At 38.4% G+C, this 21,849-nt stretch overlaps 1 protein-coding gene across 1 annotated transcript in view; it reads right to left on the reverse strand.

Annotated features, from left to right (window-relative positions):
• The window catches only part of LOC122413026 (irregular chiasm C-roughest protein-like), a 100,419-nt gene extending 78,686 nt beyond the window's left edge, over positions 1–21,733 (reverse strand). The window contains exon 1 of the mRNA XM_043423093.1: positions 20,688–21,733. Coding sequence (XP_043279028.1) covers positions 20,688–20,836 — 149 coding nt within the window. The 5' untranslated portion in view covers positions 20,837–21,733. The remainder of the gene's footprint in view (positions 1–20,687) is intronic.
• Positions 21,734–21,849: the final 116 nt, after the last annotated feature.

The raw sequence follows: 21,849 nt of genomic DNA on the forward strand, positions 1-21,849 counted from the left end.
TCGGGAACCCCCATACTCCACCAAGACTCCAAATATGTGCAGGTGCAGAAAGGCAATTTTACCTACATTCGATATATTCATCGATCACATTCTGCAATGTACATTTGACATTTTATCACGGCAGAGGGAAAAATAACAAACACGAAAAAAGAAATGAAAGATGAAAACATGGTAGAACAGAACAAATAAAAACTAGTTTCGATGTATGAAATTTCAGGCAGGCGCCTCGATATATCTTCGGGCAGACGATGTTGAATGACGGAAGATTGCGCGATGACGTCAACATTTTTACCGTACCATCGGAATTTCGGTATGGGAGAAAAAAAGCTCTGTTTTCGTATACTCACAATAAAATATATAATTCTCAGCTTTTCACGAATCGAACGAGCACTATGATTGTACGAAATCATTTTATAACCACATCACTTAAAATTATGAAGAGAGATATACACAAGGAGAAAAGATTATTCCCGACTTCGTTATTGAAGAAACTCACGCACTCGATCGATATATTTTCGGTAGTCTAATTTCGAATTTTATTGTATTATTCAATCGGGGCGGGAGTGAAATTCCAAACTGTGAGAAATCAGAAGGCTCAAAATTCCGAAAATCTATCTGGAACTCAAAATATATAGATATATCGCACTAGCGAGATTTTCGGATTTTTAAGCCGTCTGATTTCTCACAGTTCGGAACTTCAACCCGGCCCTAACTTCAAGGAAAAGTTATCGATAAGAAAGCATGAACGCCGATGAGCTCGGAATTTTTTGTATGTTCTGTTTCTTTTCTTTTCAGAATTATTCCAAGTGTTTTGGATTATCATATTTATGAGTTCGCCTTGCAGTGTACATGGAAGAACGTATGAAAGAGTGTGGTGGAGCTGAGAAGTTTATTTCCGTCCAGACGAAACTGACAGACGAAGGTAGAAATAGACGTGAAGAAATAACCGCGGATAACCCTGTCTAGCATATGGCTGGTATAAAACGCCACTTTTCAGTCGAGAACTTTTGCTTATCGCTGTGCACCTGATTATTTCCCGATTAGTGTCAATCGTTCACTATATTTTCGACACACCCGATAGGATTCTGTCACATTCCTGGCCACGCACGGTGAGATATTTCCTATTTGTTGGTTCTTCGATTAGGAAAATCGATTATAAATCAAGCTTTCAGATTGTATTTATTTCACAGTACTGTGAAGGTAGAAAATGAAATAAAAATGTTTTAGAAAAAATGATCCATTTTCACGGACGTTGCGAGCTACGAACTGGATGACTCTGAACTTTTTACCAGCTATGAAGCGCTTCTTCGGGCATGAAACACTTTCAAGGAATATGAATACCAGACGAGAATAACGAATACAATTTAATATGTATTACCACCCCTTACATAAATATCGTATTTACTTATTTCATATACATATGAAACGAGGCTTTTGTGTACTCCTTTTCAGCGACTGTGGGTCGTTAGACCGAAGGACTGCCGTTTCTGAAAGAAAATCATGGCCTTTTCAGCCTCCTTCTCACAGAATGTTTCCCTCGTTTGACCCTCGCTACTCTCGAGGCATATTTTCTCATTTCTCTGCTTCCACACACTCTCTTCTTCTACAATACATTTTTCAAATGACGTTGTTTGGTTCTGAATACATTTGAAAAACCTATTCAGAACCGAACAACGTGAGAATATGTGACAAAACGGTTAACAATTGAATTTTCCGATTAAATAATGGTGGGAGCGTAATGTCGAGCATCAAAAATTCATCAAACATTTCAGCTCTGACGCGCAAATACTTGAGTGTTTCGATTGACGATTCAACAGTTCGACACTCGAGTAAACTCAAACATTTCATAGCACTAAAATTACAGAGCGAAACGAACAATTGATGAACGAACAGGAAAAATAATCGTCCTCGTTTTGAAAAGCTCTCAGATAAGAATATTGCGAAAAAAATGATTTCAACATTCGTTTACACGATTTCTCGTTCCATTTAAAAATATGCAGCTCGAAATGGAGATATTGGTCTAAACAATAAACAAATGGATGAAAGAGTACGCGGAAAGACGAAGATGCAACACTTTCATGCACTGTCAACATGATTTATGATAAGTACGTGAGAGCTCGGAAGTTTTAATCGGAGAAAAGTTTTGCGAATACGTGTGGGTGGGTGTATTCGAGGGTAGAATTTGTCGCATCGTGAGAGAGTATCACTTTGTGGCATTTTCTCGATGCCTTCAAAGGAGAAGTGCTGATGGTATGCCACGCGAGAGTCTACAAACGCGCTGGGACACTTCGTGCCTCCTCGCACACGCCATAGCTCTACAAAGCTTGGATTGCTTCGTGCACTATAAATATACGGCGTTGCTTACGTACAAAGGTACATACGTACGTGCGCCCACATGTAATGCACATCTATATGCATAAATCAATCAATATTTTTGTATATTTGTAGAACAAATTCGAAAATGGTGCATTTGTTTTAATGAATATGTTAATATCAGAATATCAGTACATTCAACTGCGATAGAAAATCCATTGAAAAATAATACACACTGAGAAAAAAAAATCGTTGTGACATCTAAATATCTTTAATTGATGTTTTTGCTGCTCAATCTAACTAACATCCGCTTGCGATAAATAAGGAATAGTTTATTCACCTGAATTACGAAATTTTTGTTTATGAGAATTAACTAAAGGAGTGAAACCAAATCTTTTGTTCGAAGAACTCGAAACATTTGTTTATTCCTAATTTATTCACATACACTTTTATGATATATTTATTTGAACATCAACTACTGAAGTATCTAAACGGTTTTATTGAGAATGATAAACATTTTGTAAATCGAATCATACTGACTAGTTCAATATAACCCAAAATTTGTTGAAATATATTACTGCGTTAGCCAACATGATGATTTGTGGAAAATAAATAATTTTGATAGTCGGATTTTCTCTTCATGTATCTTCATTTTATCTTTAGATATGAACTGTAGATTTTCGGTGACAGAGCAGTATATACGTAGTAGTTTGCTGTAGACAACTGAATTTTTATTCTTCAGGGGATGAAGTTTCTTATTTATACCCTCCATTTTTTGTTTGAACGGTATATCATATTGTTAATTCAGCTGAAGGTCTTCTAACCACAACACAGTCGACGGAGATTCAATATACAATTATTTTCGTAGCAACAAAATATGACGTTAGAGTAACGCAAATATCGTCATACATAACCCTCAATTTCGTTAATTCCAATTGCTATCTATTTGAATTATTATCTAAATATTTTGTCGTGCGTATGGGACTAAATATTTTAGTTAAACTGAACATTTTTCACGTGTTTCAACCAAATTTTTTTATCAGTGTAAAAATAGTAGTGCGCGAGTAAATAGTCGTACGAAAGAAATAAGTTTAATGACTTCCTTTGTATTGTCAATAAATGTTTGAACATTTTCAATATTTTATGGAGGCGAATGTCACTCGATCGCATGCTATAACGAGATGGTATTATCAGAATGAGTGTCCCGCGAGTCTTCGCTAGCGAGCTTTAATAATAAGGAAACAAAAAATATATGCGTATACCGAACAGTGGAGTAGCGGAGCACTTCAATGTAATCTTGAAAGATGAGAAGCTCAATGTTGTTCTCGGATACATCCAAAATCATAAAAGTAACAGGACGAATGCTGTTGAAAAATTGGTGACAAGTACACATTTATGTTTTATGTCACGTGGACAGTAGTCTCAGTGAAACCCGATGTGACACTCATATAGTCCAAAAAACAAATTCACGATGATTTATAAGAAGTTGTTCGATCTATTCTCTCGAAATTCGCTTCAAATGAGAAATTCCTTACTAAAGATTATAAAAAAACCATTTGAAAAATGTATGAAAAACGTTTGGTTCAAAGGAACAAAACGTTGTCAAATAAATGCAAAAGTGACGAGTACATTGGATGACGAATGAAAAAAATTCAAAACATAATGGTATGTAAAAAAAATTACGAAACCAACTGTAAATAATTTCAACAAAACAATTAAGAAAAACTTTCACAAATCACGAAAAAACATTACATTTAAAAAAAATACCAATCTGTAATTAGGTATATTGGAAAGGAAAAAAAAATTCAAACAGAACGTGAGAAATTCATTCCTACGAGAAGCATCCGGAACTTGAGGAAGTTCTAGTGAAACAAAAAAGTTACCATCTGAGTTATGTGGAGCACTAAAATTTATGACATCAATCGGAGGATAAGTATTTTATTAGTATATAATTCGCAATTTTCCACAATACGAAATTGTTCTGAGAAACGTTCAAATGCAAAAAAAATCGCATCAAAGGTAAAAGTCATTTGTTACTCTATGGTGGCAGAGACTTAGAAGAAAATCGATTCTTCTCAGACTTTCAGGGTCGCCCGGTATTCACAATATTTGACGTCGATTCCGTATCGGTACAAATTATGTTTAAATATGAGCTAAAAGTACTGGTCCGGCCCATCACTTTTCATTCAAATTACTCATTCAAATAGATAAAAAACAAATAAACATAAAAAATGTGTGTGAAAACCCGACCCATTTTTTGATGCAATTAAAATATAAATAATTAATATTTCTTCAACGCGTTAAGCTGCAGAGATCGAAGAGGTCGCGCAATCGAAAGAAAAAAAAATAAAAAATACGTCAACTTATAATATTCTCTGAAATACTATAGTTAATTAATTATTAAAGAAACAAATTTTGAACATTTTCGAAAACAATTGGAAACGCTATCGCTCCGCTAAAGAGTCTCTGGCAGCAACTCGTCATATCTTATAAATGTACTTGTCTCAGAGTCGCTGCTGCGACTCTAAATTAGGCCTTTTTTTACAATCACACTTTTTTTCAATTCTTGTACTTCTTGTACAAGTAGCGACTACGTGTACGTACGCCCACGACGTATAGATTCATTTGCGTGGTGAGCAAGACAAGAAGTAGATGATGAACTATGAATTCCAAATGAAATATTCATCCGTTCGGCACTTCCACATCGACCCATTTGACTTGCGAATTATCCTGAGCAGATGAGTGATCTACAAGTATTTACAAATTTTCTCCACTCCAATTCGCCTAGAATAATGTATATATGGATATAATTGAGCTGCACAAAGTTTCGATCGTCGGATGTTTTCGAAATTTTTATAATATTTTCCATCCAATATTCACCTTTTATCCAATAGATTATTTGAATCCAAATAAGAAGATGCATGATGAGAAAAACGATATTAACCGAGTCTAAGAGAAGCAGTCAAACGGAAACGCTTAAAAACGGACAGATCATACGTGTACAGTTCCAGACTTCGAGAGAGTATGAAATGAAAGAAGGATTAAAAAAAAATAATAATAATGGTGTGAAAAAAAGAAGCAGAACGCATCGGAATAAGGGATTGGGATTCTGGGTTTTTTGAAAATAATTTTTCTCATTGTTCTTCGTATGGATGTAAGGAGTGAGAGCGTTTCGTGATGAGAGTATAAAAGAGAAATAGAGAGGAATGAGAAAATGTGAAGGGCGCGGATAGGACTGCGGATCGATAGTGAGGGACTGTGGTGCGCGCATATATTTATACGTGTACGTATAAACGTGAGAGTGGGTGCGAATATGTGCGAGAACGTTTACTCCATCGGTCAGAACCATCGATGGACTCGATCTGTTTATTTAATGATGTACTTAGAACGTTGGGGCAGACCAAAAGGGGCAAGGGAGAGAGAATATTGAACAGGGTGGGTCATGTAAACGCGGTAACTTCACGTGTTCGCCCGTAAACGTGTGTGTTTATTTCGTGTGGGTGTGCATTTTCGTGCAATAAAATGCGGTTCGATCCATTGCCAATTCTGCAGTATTTCGACGTCCTCTCTTTCGCAACTTTATAGAGAAAATTTCCATCAGGGATTTCACCTCGAGCGGACCATCCGTTTGATCTCCGGCCGTTGATGTTCTATGCACTCATGACTCGATGCATTTTGTTTCTACGTATCTCTATTCGATGACTACCCATTCACGATCGAGTTTGTAGCCTGCTTTTACTGTTTAACTACAAATTGTTTCAAGCTCCGCAAGCTCACCTCGCAGGTTGTGACTTCCGTTACAATCCTCGCAATTTTTATTCCGTTTTTGTACGCAATTTTGTGTCACTGCTTTCTGGTAAGCAGACAGGCCATGCTTGTTTAATATTGCCAATTTGTGCTCGAATGCCCCTACATCGGAACCCTCTTTTCGATAAAGCGTGAAACAAATTCATCCATCTGTTGAAGTATTCAATCACACTTTCCATATCCACAACTAATTCACGCTTCAGGTGCACACGACAAATTTGGATTGGCCACATGTATTTTCGGCTCCTACCGTTAAATAGAATGGGTTTATTGTGTGGAGGTAGGAAATTTGTGTTCGTAGCACATCCATTTTATTCCGTAAATTGACTGTTTTCGGCGAGTCGCGTAGAACGAAATGCCAATAATAAATCATTACAAAAGTATTAATAAAAAGAATAGGGGAATGTTGGATAAAGAATCAGTAAAGTGAATGTTTAAATTGAGATCTCATTTCAAACACAAAAAAAAAAAACATCCAAAGATCCCATCGGAATATCCGTACAACGACCATTTCTATTCGTCGTGAGGATTCATCAGCGGTTGAATAAGTTTTGAAAAATGATAAAAATGGATGAACCGTTTTAATATGAAGCCGCAGGCAGATTGTCAGGGAAAATATCAAATCAGCATAATTTAAATTCGTTTAGAGTGGAATACCTTGGAAAAAGCTATACGATAAAAAAATAAGGTAAAACGAGGGATTTAAAGAGGGAGATTGAAGAAATTGATATTCATTGATCAATTTTGCGATAGATAAGCAACAATAAGGCTTATATTTTCATCCAAGTTATGCCGAGTAGCGTTATTAAACACTTATTCCACTAAACATCGAAATGACTTTGAAGACTCGCACATCCACACTCTGTTTATTATATTACAACAAGCTCTCGCGAACCGGATTGCCATCGCAATAAACGGCCCGCACTGTTTTAACAAAACTCTCAAAACACACTTTTATCATAAATATTTTAAAATACAACTCGCCCTGGTTTCCCGATTTTTTGAAATAATATTACGCAGACGGTGAATGAACGAATTTAGACAGACGAAGTGATTAAGCCGACGACAGAAGATGATTGTGAAAAACATCAGGATCAGTCATAAGTTTTCTAATCGGCGATTGGTTGTAGTGTCTATTTTCTCGGTAGGGATTGGCTATGGAGGGCATCAAGAGGCCCTTGTATATATCGGTCTGAACGCGTACGTATACGTCAATCCGTAAATGTGTTAGTAACTTTTGCATAATCTTAATGCTGGTTTTTTGACCCTTTAATTTTTTTCGTTAGTGTAAAATGAGCGAGAGTGTTTAAATATCTTGAAAATTTAGAGAATGGAGACGTGTTCCATTCTGTTGCATAACATGATGCAAATTCTCCATTTGAAGGAAACACTCACACAAAGAAGGAAGGCATCGGTACGATTCCGTACGGGTTGCCGATTTCTAGTGTGAGCATCCACTCTTATTTCATTATTGAGAGGGAGGGGACCCTGCGATTCCGTAGGATTCTCAATAGTGTCCTTTTCATTCCTATGCTAAAGATTGTGTGATTCCGTATGATCTGCAGATTCTTGGCATAGGCCCCTAATAATATCCTCAATAATTTTTTTTTGTTGGAAGCAAAGAGTAATTTATTTCAAAGAAAAACATATTTTCACTTTCCTCTTTGAAGCGAGAACTGTTTCAGCCAATCAGTCATAAATGATTTATATCGAGCCATAAAAACAATTATTAAAGTTATATGGAATCATAAATATTCTTAGACTGATTGAACCATTTTCTGAAGTGAAACGATTTATAGAAGTTAAAAACAAAATTGAACAAGTTTTGAATTGGTAGAGTTTTGAAAGAATATTGGTCTAAGAGACGCAAACACCACCGATTCCTCATTTAAAAATTCTTTCCATACCTGCTCCTAAACGTCGAATTCACGCGTAGCGGAGAGATGTCAGGGGCGTACCGTTATGTCCGATATATTGTCATGCAATACGAGCCATGCCTAAACGGTATGTCTTTATCTTGCAGTGCTAAAAATGTTTCTTTCGAATATTGCATAATTGAAGTCTTGAGCCACCTGGATGCAGTCATTGATCGTAAATCAGTGTTTACTTTCAGCGTATAAAGCTTCGAGTTCATCTTTTTGTTTAATCGAGATTACCGTAAACCGAGTCTCCGTAGAAGCAGTGTTATCGCCCCTTTTTTAGCGCAAGTCACTCGATACTTCCTTTTCGTGTTCCAAGAATTTAGTGTACTGCCTTGCCTCATGCTCTCTTTATAAATAAATTTTTTTTTCAATATTTCTTTCGTTTCGATGGAGTCTAATTTTGAGTTTACTGTTTTTACCACGTTCTGTTTGCTAGATCGTATGTTAACATCAAGTCACAACACAAGGTTGTGCTGGCTTCCCATTGCTATAAGCAGTACCCTTTCAAATTTTTGCGTTTTCAAAACTTTTCGAACTTTTGCCACTTTCTGTTAAATTTGAACCTCACTTAATGGCAATTTGAACCTGGAAACATTGGTTTTCGCAGTTTTAAATAATGAGGCGACAAGCCATATCACGGTTCATATACCCGAAACAATTAAAACCATGAACCTCTTGTATACATCGTATACAACAGCGAGTCTGTATTCATGGCCAATTATGACGAGAACGTTAACAAGATTTAATAATTCCGCGATGCGAGGGTAGCGCACTAGCGCCTCGGGGCTCGGGGCGACTCCAGCAGCCTCGAAGGTAGTGAAAACGGGTTTCAGAAGTTTTTTCTTTGTCGTCGTTAAAGAAAGCATTCTTCTTTGATCTCCAACTATTTGGAAAACATTTTTTCTGTTCATCAAAAGAAAAACCGATAAAATTTTCCTTTCACAGAAATGATAAATTTATGATTTTTCATTAACCAATGAATAAAAAATCAAACGGATATCAAATTTTGTAAAAAAAAAAACGTTGAGGTTCAATTCAGCCAATCGGTTTTTTCGATGAAAAATGGTAGCAGGATTAGTTTTCATACCAAAATGTTCGTATCTTCGGAAATTTACGTCGGGAAATTGTTTAAAAATGCATTGAATGAAACAGAATTGGTGGAGGAATGGAATGGTCAATGATGAGCGCTTAATTAGACGTAATTTTTTATTAAAAATTCGTTAAACTGTACGAGAGAAATATAGAAAAATATTTACTTAATCGAGAACAGTGAATCTTTAAAATTACGCCCAGCATTCAATTATGGTGAAAAAGAGCTTGCGAGAACAAAACAAAGAAAGAATCGACATTCGATTCAATTTGTAGCTCGATTAGTGATGGCTCTTATAGAAATTCCGTTTCGTTTACGTTGATAAAGAGTGCATTGTTTAGAATCCGTATTCGAGCTTCTATTGATTGGTGAAATCGTTTTGTTGGAAACACGAGAGGGAGGGAAAGAGAGAGTGAGGAATGGAACTGGAAACATGACCAATTAACGAATATCAAACCGTTTTGTACGAAACAATGGAAAAATCAAGGTACTTATTCGTTCCTCGAACATTTAAATGTTTCGAGTATTTATTGGGTGAAAAATGTTGTTATTTATCTTTCGTGCTCTCGTACTCCTTGAACAGCACGATGGAGTTGGTTGTATACCATTATAAAATATTTGTCACATGGAGAGAAAAGGGGAGCCGAGTGACTTAAAAAAACGTGTACAAATGGAACCTGTCGAGGATATAGGCAGACAGAAAAGGAGTCTGCGACGAGAAGTACACCCGGAAATCTTGACAGGATGTACCGAAGAATTTCGTGAAGATTTTCGTGAAGAGATTTGTACAGGAGTAAAATAGAAAACGAGAAAGAGGGGAAGCGAGAGAACAATCGAACAGTGAAGCTTACTTTCGGAGTCGACTACGTGAATGTATTTTGGGCGATTTATCTCCACTATTGTGGGAGTTTTCAACCATATGCAGAGCAAACTCGCGCGTTTTATGTTTGCACGTTCCAGAATAGTAAAAAAGCAGTAGGGATGAGATGGAAAATTCTTATTCACGGCAGTGCAAGAAAGGGGAGAAAAAACCAGTCAATGGGCAAATGTGTTTCATTTTTTGGCCCGAGTCCTGTGATTTTTACTTATGATTGTGAATCTTGTGAAAACGTCGGAAATAGTTGTGGTATACGCAAGTTTGAGTTTCGAGTGTTGTGTTCGAACTGATTAACACGTAAGTTTGACACTTGGCTCGGTGTATTTGAGTATACCGCGAAGGCCAGCATTGAAAAGCCGGAGTGTAGGAAGCAGGTTGCAAATTCAAATGCTGTCGACATGTTCGACCCTCTCCCTCCCCCTATTTTGCAATTTCGCTTAGCTCTCATCAACTCACAGGATCTCAGGCGAATTAAAGGAATTTCGGATATATTTCACGGTTCCGGTAAACATAGCACTTTTTCTTCGTCGGTTATTGACCTTGATTTCAAAAGATGGATGATCTTCGGTCACTCATAGAATTGGCCGGTTTAGACATTCAAGAGCAACGCAAAAAACGACGAAGAGAGAAGAAAAGAGAAAGAGCGCGAGATTGTACGAGCTGAAGGGAACGCGGGAAATGAAGGCAGACTGAGGCGGATGAGGACCTCTCTCTCTCTCTCTCTCTCTCGCTCGTGCGTTTGGGATGGTTTTGAAACTAGTTCGCCTCATGTAGGAGCTATAGAATACTCCGTATAGCGTCAGTCGCGAGGGAATTGCTAGCAATTCCAGCTCCTCTCGTCCTCTGTACCGGAAGAGAGGAGCGATATGTAGGCCGTACTCGGTTGGAATGAGAGAAGCTTCGATGCTGTGTGGCAAAATCCCCAAAGCCGAGGAGCGAAAGAGCGAGGGAGTGAGTGAGTGAGTGAGTGAAGGAAAGAGTGAGAGATAGTATTGTCGGATACGAGAAAGCTCTCTTGGATTTGTCGTATATAAGGCACCACTCGCGGGAGTCCGGGAAATACTTGAACTTTCAATCACGATTCATGCAATGTGGCGTATACGTATAACCGAACGTGAATTCCCGAGATTTTAGGAGCCGACGGGCCAACCAACTGCCAAACTGCATACACGTAGATGTAAAGCCTAGTATGTAGCCTGGCAAACTCGATAAAAGCTCTCCGAAGCTGTTTTAAAACTCGCGATTCCTTAACCAACGAGCTTTCAACTTACAAAACGATCCTCATTCATGAATCATTTTACCGACGATCGGAAACCAATGATATTACTTAATAATCAGAGCCGTTTTTGCAAAGAAAAATATGCGATTCTTGGAAAAAGAGATCGATAATTTCCAAGCTCCCAAACGCATTAAGAACTCTGGACCAGTCCCGGTATCGATGCTGAACCAACGCTGTTTGTCAAAGGTTGGACCGGTGCGCAATGTTTGATGCCGCGGAGTTGCCGAGTATGATTGGCGTAGAGCTCGGCTGCGCTGTACCGTTTGTGAATCTCTCTACTGGAGTCCAATACTTTTTTTTGCTCCCAAAGTTTTGCCGCTATGAATATTCATGTAACATTTGGAAAAGAAAAATTGATTTGAAAAAGTTTGAAGGATTTGAAAAAGTATTGGCACTCGTCGCGAAAGCGTGAAGAAGCCAGCAGTAATAATTTTTATTCCTCGTATAAAATTTTATTATTCGAAGGGTCGAATGCGCATTGACGTAACACGAATATGTATTATTCAAACAAAAGAATGGTGTTTATACGTCGGGTTAGTTTAGAGAGACATACATGCCCTGGATAAATCATTTCTATAAAATATTGAAAAAATATTTTTCTATAAATACGCTGACGTTTCAAATTTTTCCATTAACAAGCAACATTTTTTTGTTAATATTAAATTCACTTAAGGAAGATCATGCGTTACTTGTGATTCAAAAACTGAATTTTTTTGCTCTTTTAATGATCTAAGAAACGATTATAATTATTCTCGCAATTATTAAAATTATGTGTAACTTATTTGTTGAGATTGATAAATTTTTAATAACCATTTTCTATTTATATGCGTATATGCATATCTATAAGACATAATTGATATCCAAAAACATCATATTTTCTTATTCTCGTTTTTAGCTCTCAAAAGTTGGAAGGATCCTATTTCATTTAATTCAAATGGTCGCACAGGAAGTGTGCCCGCCACAAGAGCCTGTGAATAACCCTTCAAAAAAAATGTGATTTTCGTTAATTGTTTTCTCGACAACTGGACGGTACATCCTATAATAATTCAAATGCACGGTGTACGTATTTCTAGCATATTTCCAAATTTCGGCTCTTAAATTTGGAATTTTCGATTTCCATTAGATTCACGTGATCTTCCTTAAAATGTTCACTTTAAAATGTGTGATTTATGAATGAAATTTTCAAGCGACCTGTTCGTTTTTACTCTTGTGTCGAGTGTGACCACGACGAGGAATAATAAAAAAATCTTAATCACCGTTTATCGTATTTTCGTAAATAATTCACCACATCTTTAACTCCAGCCGTAGAAAAGTAGCTCCGTTTGTTTAATTTTCTTTATTCCCGTTGATCAACCAAGAGTGAAGATCGAGCAATCGCAAGAATATATAGAGAGAATACTTTATCGCGTCTATATAAGCCGCTTAAAGTGAAGCAGGAAGAGAGAGAGCGAGACACGTCTTCTGAATAGGGGTCGATTCGATGATAATGGAAAAAAATTCACCGATGACTCACTATTGAGCAAGAAACCCAAAGCCGTTCGAGTCTCGCAAGGGTTGGCGGTGGTATATAAGCGATGACGAAGACTCACCACCAATTGTGGAGCTTACGAAAGGTCGTCCTCGTTGGTGTCGCGTCATGGGACGTTTTATAGCGAATTTGACGTGTGCTTGAACTCGGTATGAGATGGGAAAGAAATGCAGGGAAAGTCCGAGGGTAATGCGAATCAATAGATAGGTAATGATATATTCGATGCACGAGAGGCTTCCGAATCCTTCTCAAGAGGTTTCGATAAGAGTTTTACGATTTTGGTGAGAGCGAGAAAAAAAATAGAAGGCTGGGGACAAACTTTCTCGCACAAATTTGAATATTATAAATAAAAGTATATAAGTTTCGAGGGTCCTTTGGATTTATAGAAAATTGTTTAAAAGAAAAAATGGACGGATAAACCTCGGATGATTCGTGTTCGATTTAGTCATCTTGAGCGAGGAAGGGATATGGTAAGGGGCCAAAAAAAGGGAGAGAGTCACGATGTGTCAGAGCGGATATGGGAAAAATGGATCTTCGAAAAGGGCTGGGATATTGAAGGGGAGAAAAGGAGAGGCAACATAAGGCGAGGGGTCAAAAGAGATCTCGTCATCAGTGTTTCTACACGTATTTTTATATACATTTATAAAATAGTGGGCCACGAGACCAGAGGCACGAAAAGGAGAAGAAGAAGAAGAAGGAAAACTCGTGAGAAGAGGCTTTGAGTGAAAATCATCCAAGAAGCCTTTTGCTGCCAAGTTCTCGCGTTCACCATCCGAGATGTCCCTTTTCTATCCCCTCTCGTTCTCTCTCCCTCTCTTTATCCTTCTTTTCCTTCGTGACTAACTTGATAAATCTACGTTCACGTACATTTCTGAGTGATATATTACACCTAATTTATTCATTATGAGCACATCATACGTAAATATGTTAAATTTGGACGAAGAGCTTTTTCAATCAATCTTTTCATGTATACAAAATTTGCAAAACGCCATGAATATTTTATCAATTTTTTCTCTCATGAACTATAAGTTGGATCTTGAAAAAAATCAATCTGCGTTTAGAGGAGCTGTGAGATGGATGAATATATGATGACCGGGATTCGATGCGTGGTGCAGTGACGAGGCCGTTTCCTCTCGTATCAAACGACATAATCGAAAACGATCATTTGGACTGCTCGACAGATTACAAAATTTTACTACTCAATCACGTTCCACATATTAGTTCAGGGTTTTCCTCTCCCCTACTCGCGAACCCTCTTTTTCCAGTACGTTTAAAAAAATATATACCGTCGACGACTCTAACAATATAGAAGATCATCGTGTTAGCATATTAATGTTGATATGAACGCGGTGAAAAGTCTTCAAAAATCATTGTTTCATCACGAATGCGAATGATTCTTGAAGAATCATTCGAACTGTTGTAGGACATTTGAAAATCTCTCTTTCAGATAATTTATTAATAGTTGTCGTGAAAACGTCAACTTTAATCATTTTCAACGATTATATAATATATTCATATAAATTTATTCAGTTGGATCATTAGAATTTATTGCTCGTATCGTATAATTTTGTCGATAAATTTCATCGAGATTTTCTAAGGCAGAGGTTCGGTGTATAAATTGATTCTCATCGAGAAGTGAATTTTTTGCAGGAACGCCATTTATTTGATCGTATAAGACACGTAATGTAAAATACACGAGGCTTATGCGGGAAAAAGATTGGAAGAGAGGAAAAGAGAACGAAAGAGAACCAGAGAACCGACGGGAACGAAAAAGGAAACGCTCTAATGACGATATTCACGGTTTAACGATGATTTGCTCTCGCGACGATCTGACGCTTTTTTTCCCTCTCTGCGTTCGCCGAGTTCACTGAACTCATGCGATTAACACTGGGCACAGAGACAGCATCAGTGGCCGTGGTAGCGAGTCGTACAGTCGCATCATATCCCGCAGGACCAGTTACGGAATTCCGCGAGTCAATTTTTCATTGTTCCTTTCTTTTTGCTCCATTTCATTTTTAACTCGAACAAAAATAGTGCATGAGTATCGAGGTATGAGATGTGAGATTTGCGCCATCATCATGAGAAGGAGAGAGATGAAAAATGTTTTTTTTCTCTTTCAAATTGACAATGAAATTAAGGAGGGTGACTACATTCGTCAAAATGATAAGAAATTGATCAAATTTGGTGATAATGCTCTTCAACATCAAGTGCGAAGACACAATATTTTTCAAAATTTTCTTCTGCTTTTAGTTATCGAGTAATTACGCATTAAGGCAGATTTCTTATGCCCGGAATGTATACCTATAATATATGAAAACGCTATGCTTATACACGTGGATTTTAGCGATCAATTGCTCGATAACTGTACAGAAGAAAAATCTGAAAAAATTTGTATTGTCAAGTTTGGCACTAAAGAATATGGTCACCAAATTTTATTAAATTCTTATCATTTTGAAATTTTTAATGTATTTAACATGGTTTAGCATGGCAACATTGTATCGTCGCTAGCCACCCTCCTTAAGGGATCGAAGATTGAATCTTCGATTAGCTCAATCGAGGGCCTTGCAAATATTATTTTGGAGTACCATAAATGGAGATTGCAGTAATCGGAATGTACGACGCTGTAGTTTGCAACGTTCGAGTCCAATGAAATGGCGTAAAAAAACTCTCCAATAATTCCAGTAATTCTCCAATTTCGTTCCCTGCCAAATGTGTAATTTGTAGTTTTTTAACCTGCACTGGTGAAATAAAAAATTGGCGAATTACAAATGTTTTTTTAGTTCATTTCGTTGGACTCCAACGTTGCATGCTTCAGCGTCGTTCTGAATGTTGCCATTGCGGCAACGGTGGACGATTCCAAAATTTTGAAATTTTTGCCTGTAAACTCTGTTGGTAAAAGCGATTGTTGATAAAGCAAAAGATCGAAAAGATTTTCATTATTGGAAACGTATCACAGAAGTGATCCGCAAAATAGCAAAAATCTCGGACACAAAGAGCGTACGTTTTGCCCATAAAATATTTGGCACAAAGAGGCGTTTGCTTTTGTTGTTATTTCTTTTCATTCGCTTTTTTTCAGGCAGAAGTAATTTCCGGATCGTGTTCGGGATCACGGGAAATTGAAAATGTTCATCGGTCGCAGGTCAGCAGAGAAATTTCTGTTCGCGTATAACGCTCAAAGTGGATGTAGTCGTTGCGTATTTATGCAGATCACGCATCGAGAAATATAATTTCGACAAAATTATTACCGAAATAAAATCATCCCGACGAAAAAAGAAATGCTGTGCAACCGACGCGTCTCGATGAATCGCTTTCATAATTTTGACATTTCCAAGATGAGTATCTCATTAAACTTTGAGAATCCGTAAAAGTCGTTGAAACATCTGCCCAGTGGAATACCGCGTTTGAGCTCCGAATTCAAATGCACAAATCAGGTAGATTCATGTCAAGTGGAGAAGATTTTTTTTCATATCTGATATAAAATAACCAACGAAGCTGAGATAATAAACGGATGGCATAAAGTATACGAATAAATTACAATTCATAATATAGGCCACAGGAATAAGTGGAAGAAGTTGGTGGTGGTTGGACGGATTCTGAGTCGGTTTGACGAGAAATAGAAAGAGAGAGAGAGAGAGAGAGACGGGGGAGGGTGTTGAGAGGTGAACATTGTCATGTTCTTTTTGTGTAAGGAAACCAAGTTTTTCCCTGCATCGAGCGCGTTTTACCGTAGTGTTAGCAAATGGGAGAGGCCGTAGGAAAAATGAAAGGAAAAAAGTGTATTCCGAGAAATGCACGAGAGGGATCGAGATCGAAATCTCGTGAGCGAGGAGAAGGACGGCGGGGGGTGAACGAGGGGAGAAAGAGTTTTCTCAGGGCTAACAAAGCTTGTTACACTACGGGGTTCAAGATTTCTCTCTCTTTTCGCTGTCTCCCAGGTTCTCCAGGGCTCCGAGTGAACAACTACGTTCTCGAGGATGTTTTCGTTTTTGTTTTTCTTACACGTGGTGTTCGAGCGGCGATTTATTTTTCCTGCAATGCCGAACGAGCCGATGTGAAAAAGCAAAAAAGACAGGGGAGTAGGGAGCGATCAAAAGGCGCAAACAAAGGGTAATTCGTGAGCAATTGTCATCGTACGGTGTGCGCTAATTTTTTAAATCGAAATTTAACCTCGTTGTCGTGAGATTTGTACAGGTTTCTTTTTGAAAAATGTGAGAATTTACAACGCATTCGAGTTATCAAACGAGTCAAATAATTCGACACACCGCGAATGTTCCTGATGAATCGACATTATATAACTCGAATGGAATTGAATTCTGCTACAATTTCAATGGACAAACGTTGAAAAACAATAAACAAGGATACTGCTGTTGACGCTCGCAAAACCCCTGAGAGGAGAAACGGAAGCTAAAAATCGGTTGTGGCAGATCTTCGTATCATCGGGACCGTTCGAGTAAAGGTATTGCTCTTGCCCCATATTGAGAACGAGACGAAAAGCAAAGCTGAGCAGAGAAGAAAAGCATAAAGAGGTTGAATGACGGGAAAAGAGTTAAAAAAACAACAGAGATCGATCGAAGCGCGTCTCCGATGCATTATACATGCAGGTACCTTGCCGTAACACTTTTATACGATAGAGAAAAGGGAGAAATGAATTATATTTACTTTTGGAGAATCGATCAGGAGGCGCTCGCATCCGGGTCTTTTTTGATACGGGCTTCACCGTTTGTGTACCGAGGTCGCGGCTCTCCTACTATACACGTACGCCAAAGCGCGTTCTCTCTTTATCCCTCTTCTATTTCTCTTTATATCTCTTCTATTTCGCTCGTATTCCTTCTCGCTTCGTTTGCCAATGGAAGGGAAGCGGGAGGAGAAAATCCGCCACGAGCAATACTGTTCGCGGAATCTCTTCGTCACCCTGCCTCGTCGCTTCTGCCACAAGCAGAGTCACCCGCAACCACAGACCTCAACCTCTCCACTCTTTTCCAAAAAGCAGACATCTACGGGGATGCGAAATACGAATATACGAGGAGGGTGCATGCTCACAGACGCGAGTCGAGGAGGAATCGATATAGACGACTGTGTGAGCGCGCGAGGGGTTCGCCGGGAGTAGCTCGGTTTGCTGCGAACTCAAACTTTCATTCTACTTTCATTACGAATTATCCTTCACCGGTAAAAAGAGTCCGTTTATTCATTGTCAATTCCTGAACACAGTCACGGGCCCTCGATTCGCTAATTTCTCCTCGTTCGGCTCACCTGCGTTCAGTCGCAACGATTTGTTCTGTTGTTTTGTTATTGTGGGAGCAATACAACTGTCGAGTAATAGGGTATTACACCTTTCTTTGAAAACTGTTTTAAAATAATCCTGTGATCGTAATAAACGAGTAGAATTTTTATTTCTATTTTATAATACCGAAAACTCTCTTGAAAACTATTTTTTATTTATGATTTTCAATTTTCGCGCGGAAACTCTAGCCGCCATGTTTTTTCGGTTTGTGACGTCACTCCGTTAGTAAACAATACAATTGCGGAAGACCAAGTAATAAGATTTGTAAAAATAATGAGTTATAGTGGTATATCATTGGTGTCTCGTGTCTGAATGCAATAATACAAGTGTAAAAATGCCACAAAAATTGTGGATTCATCGCCACCATCGACATATTTATCATTGGTAGATTTGTACTATCTGCTTTCACAAAACCGTTTTCCATAATGCGATTTTAATCAAATGAATGATAAAAGTCCACAAACGTGCATAATAACTTGTAAAATTTCAAAATAACACAGAGCGCACAATAAGAATCTAGATTGTTTACTATCGGAGTGACGTCACGTTGGAATCCAATACGGCTGATGGCGTTTTCGACATTTGAAAAACAGTTGAAAAAAGACGATTTTTAAAATTGAATTATGAAATTTACATTGAATTTTTATGAATAAATATTGACGTTTCTCGTTTACTTTTTACGAAGTCTATCATAATCATGCATTTTTATATATTTTTTTACATGGTGTAAAATACCCTATTCTGCAACAATTAATCGCCGCATTAGGCCCAATCAGAATTATCAATTCGAATAACCTCTGCGATCGAAACAAACTTTCAGACTATTCCAGTGCCCGAGCCAGCTTTCCATCTAATTCTTCAAATCACCTCCCGCAGTATCAACGACAGCAGATACAATGCGAGGCGAAACAGAATATTTGTAAAAACGAATCTTAACCCTAGAACGCATGACTGGGGTGTGAGCACACCCCACGCGAACTTCAAACTACGCTCCCGTCCTAACAAGTCACATTATCGACTGATTATCGACGGATTTTTTGATATATAAATTCAATTGAAATTAGTTTTATCGTACATCATTCTTTTCGTTATAAAAAAACGAAGAAAATGGTGTAGGATAAAGTCAGTTTAGCATCGTAGGACCGGATTTATAAACAAAAAAAGAGTGGGGTGCGTTCAAACCCCGGTCATGAGGTTAAGGGTATGAAAAAAGGCACATGAGGTGTAGGGTTAATACTCGTCACCATTGCACACCTGAGCATTGGCTCTCGTTAGAGTTCCAGTCGAATTGGAATTTTCAATTATACCGTCTTCTCTGAAGCGTCGCAACAACAGAATCTGACCTCTGGAACATCTAAGAAAGAGAAGTTTCATCAAAACTCGAGCAATGGCAATGGAAATTAATTTCCGAGGAGTGTCTGACAAGGAAACCGAAGATCAAAGGCGAACGAGCACTACTCCGAAGAGGTCCCGAAAAAAAATAAATTCCATAGAAACTTGAGCAAGCAACTAGCATAAAATCCTTTTTCTATGTAAAATTATTATTTCGTTAACTCCAAACAAGCGCTATCATCGCACTTTTGAAACGTTCAAACGTTTGGCGTAACACGATCGATGTTTGCAATCGACCGCAGGTGGGGTGTCGTTGAATGACCTCGGAAGGTCAGCGTATCGGAGATCAATGAATCCGTTTTCAAACGTACAAGACACGAAGGTCGCAAAAAAGAAATGCTCCACTTTTCTAATCGAAAGGTCACCTCAAAAACGCACGTAACGCTCGCGATAAGTTCGCCCCGTCGAGGGAGTAAAACTTTTGGTTGGAACTTATTTCCTCATAGTTTTGCGATGGAGCGAGTGGTTCGCCCTGCAGATATAATTGTAGAGCTCGAGCGAATTTTGCCACTCGTGGGCAATAATTCGACGACAGTGATGATACGCAATTCGAGGCGCGCTCCCACCAAATAACACTCCTCGATATATTCGTAATTACGCGCACAGAAATTTATCGACGATGCGAAATTAAGTAGAAAATATGCCTGTATCCGGAGATTCATTGAAAATCGAAAACGATATTCGGCCATTGATACAATTATGAAGAAGAAGTAAACCCATTCCAATGAAAAACGCTGGTTTGATGTGACATTCCACTAATTTAATAACAGCTGACGTTCGTCCGAGAGAATTTAACGCTAATTACTGGATTATTTGTAATCCGGGAGATGAAAAATCTGTAGATAGAGTATTGAAATGATGAAACAAAAGTTTGATATATCGTCGCACGGTATCCCAAAATATGTCACAAGGACAAAAGAAAGCCGCGCAAGATTCGGCCCACGATTCCAAACGTATGATTCGATACAAAAAAATTAGGGAGGGGGAGGGAGTAGTCACGGACTCATTCAAGATATTCCGGTGTCTCGGGCTACACGAAATAATAAAAAACGTAGCAATTGTCGACGATTGTTTCCGGCAGGGGTTTTACGTATACACGGAAAAGAGATAAATAAAAAAGTATCGTGCGAACGGCGTCAATTCCCTGGAATAATATAAATCGTTCACCGTCCGACGAAACTCAATTTGTTTCACTTACCTGGCGATCGTAGCTCGCCGGGAATAGCTCGTCGAAAGTTTCATGCCGATACTTCCGGTCCCTCGTATCGTAATCCACGACATTTTCTCATTCACTCGACAAAAACAACGATCTTTAACGACCTCGTCGTTGACCCCGAATGTATACATGTGTATTTGTACACGTATATGTATTATCCCGTAAATCACGAGACGGCGAGTTTATTCGTGCGCTCGTCAATCATTTTTTTCCCTTCTTTTATCAATGTATAAATCCGCACAAATTGGAGATGGCACATTAAAAAAAGCACATTCACGAATTCGCTCGCACACTGACGCGACTCTCTTGTATTATCGAATAAAAAATTAGAATCCCGTAGTTACACAATATTCACGAGAACTAAAACGAGTGTAGATTAAAGGAAATAAATAGCTCGTCAACTGCACACTTTTCACTCGGTCTTGTTTGCGGGTATTTAGCCTCGATTGACCTTTGCGAATCCCTCTCCACGTGTACACTTTAATCCATGCACGTGAACACAGAGAATCGAATATTCTGTTGTTCTCGTTTCTTTCCACCTATTCATTCCGTTTGAATGAACATATCCGTTAAACGGGTGCGAGGAATATATCCGGATTCATCGTTGAACTCGAAAACTATTTGTTTGAAAATCACTCGTATATTTATCTGCCACCGGGCCACGAAATATAGCGATGTTTTTTTCGTCCGGTCGGTGTAGCGTTTAACTCATCAACGAGTGCCCGAAATCGCAGCGAGCGCATCGAGCATGACGAATTTTGCGGCGCGCATCAATGTAGCACGAGATTGCCGAAAACGTCGCATATTAACACGCACAAATGGCTAAAAATATTGGGGATAGAAAGAAGTACGAGAGAATGAGAGTGAAAAAGAGAGAGGGAGAGAGAAAGAGAGGGAGGAAAAGATGGATGGACACGCGAGTAGCGTACAGCCCTGTTTTACCTGCTGTCTCTCTGTCTCACTTTCTCTCGGTCGATCAGGCTTTCGCGAGCCGAGGTCGAGCCGACTCCGGAGTCGCATACGCCGAGTCTTTCTAACGTGCTTCAATCGTGCACACACGAGAACTCACTTTGCGAAGTGCACGAAAGAGATTGTAAACAAAGTGGAGGGATAAAAACGTGAAAAAATGTCATTAGATTGGAAA

Source organism: Venturia canescens, chromosome 7, assembly GCF_019457755.1.
Source record: "Venturia canescens isolate UGA chromosome 7, ASM1945775v1, whole genome shotgun sequence".
NCBI classification, from domain to species: Eukaryota; Metazoa; Arthropoda; class Insecta; order Hymenoptera; family Ichneumonidae; genus Venturia; species Venturia canescens.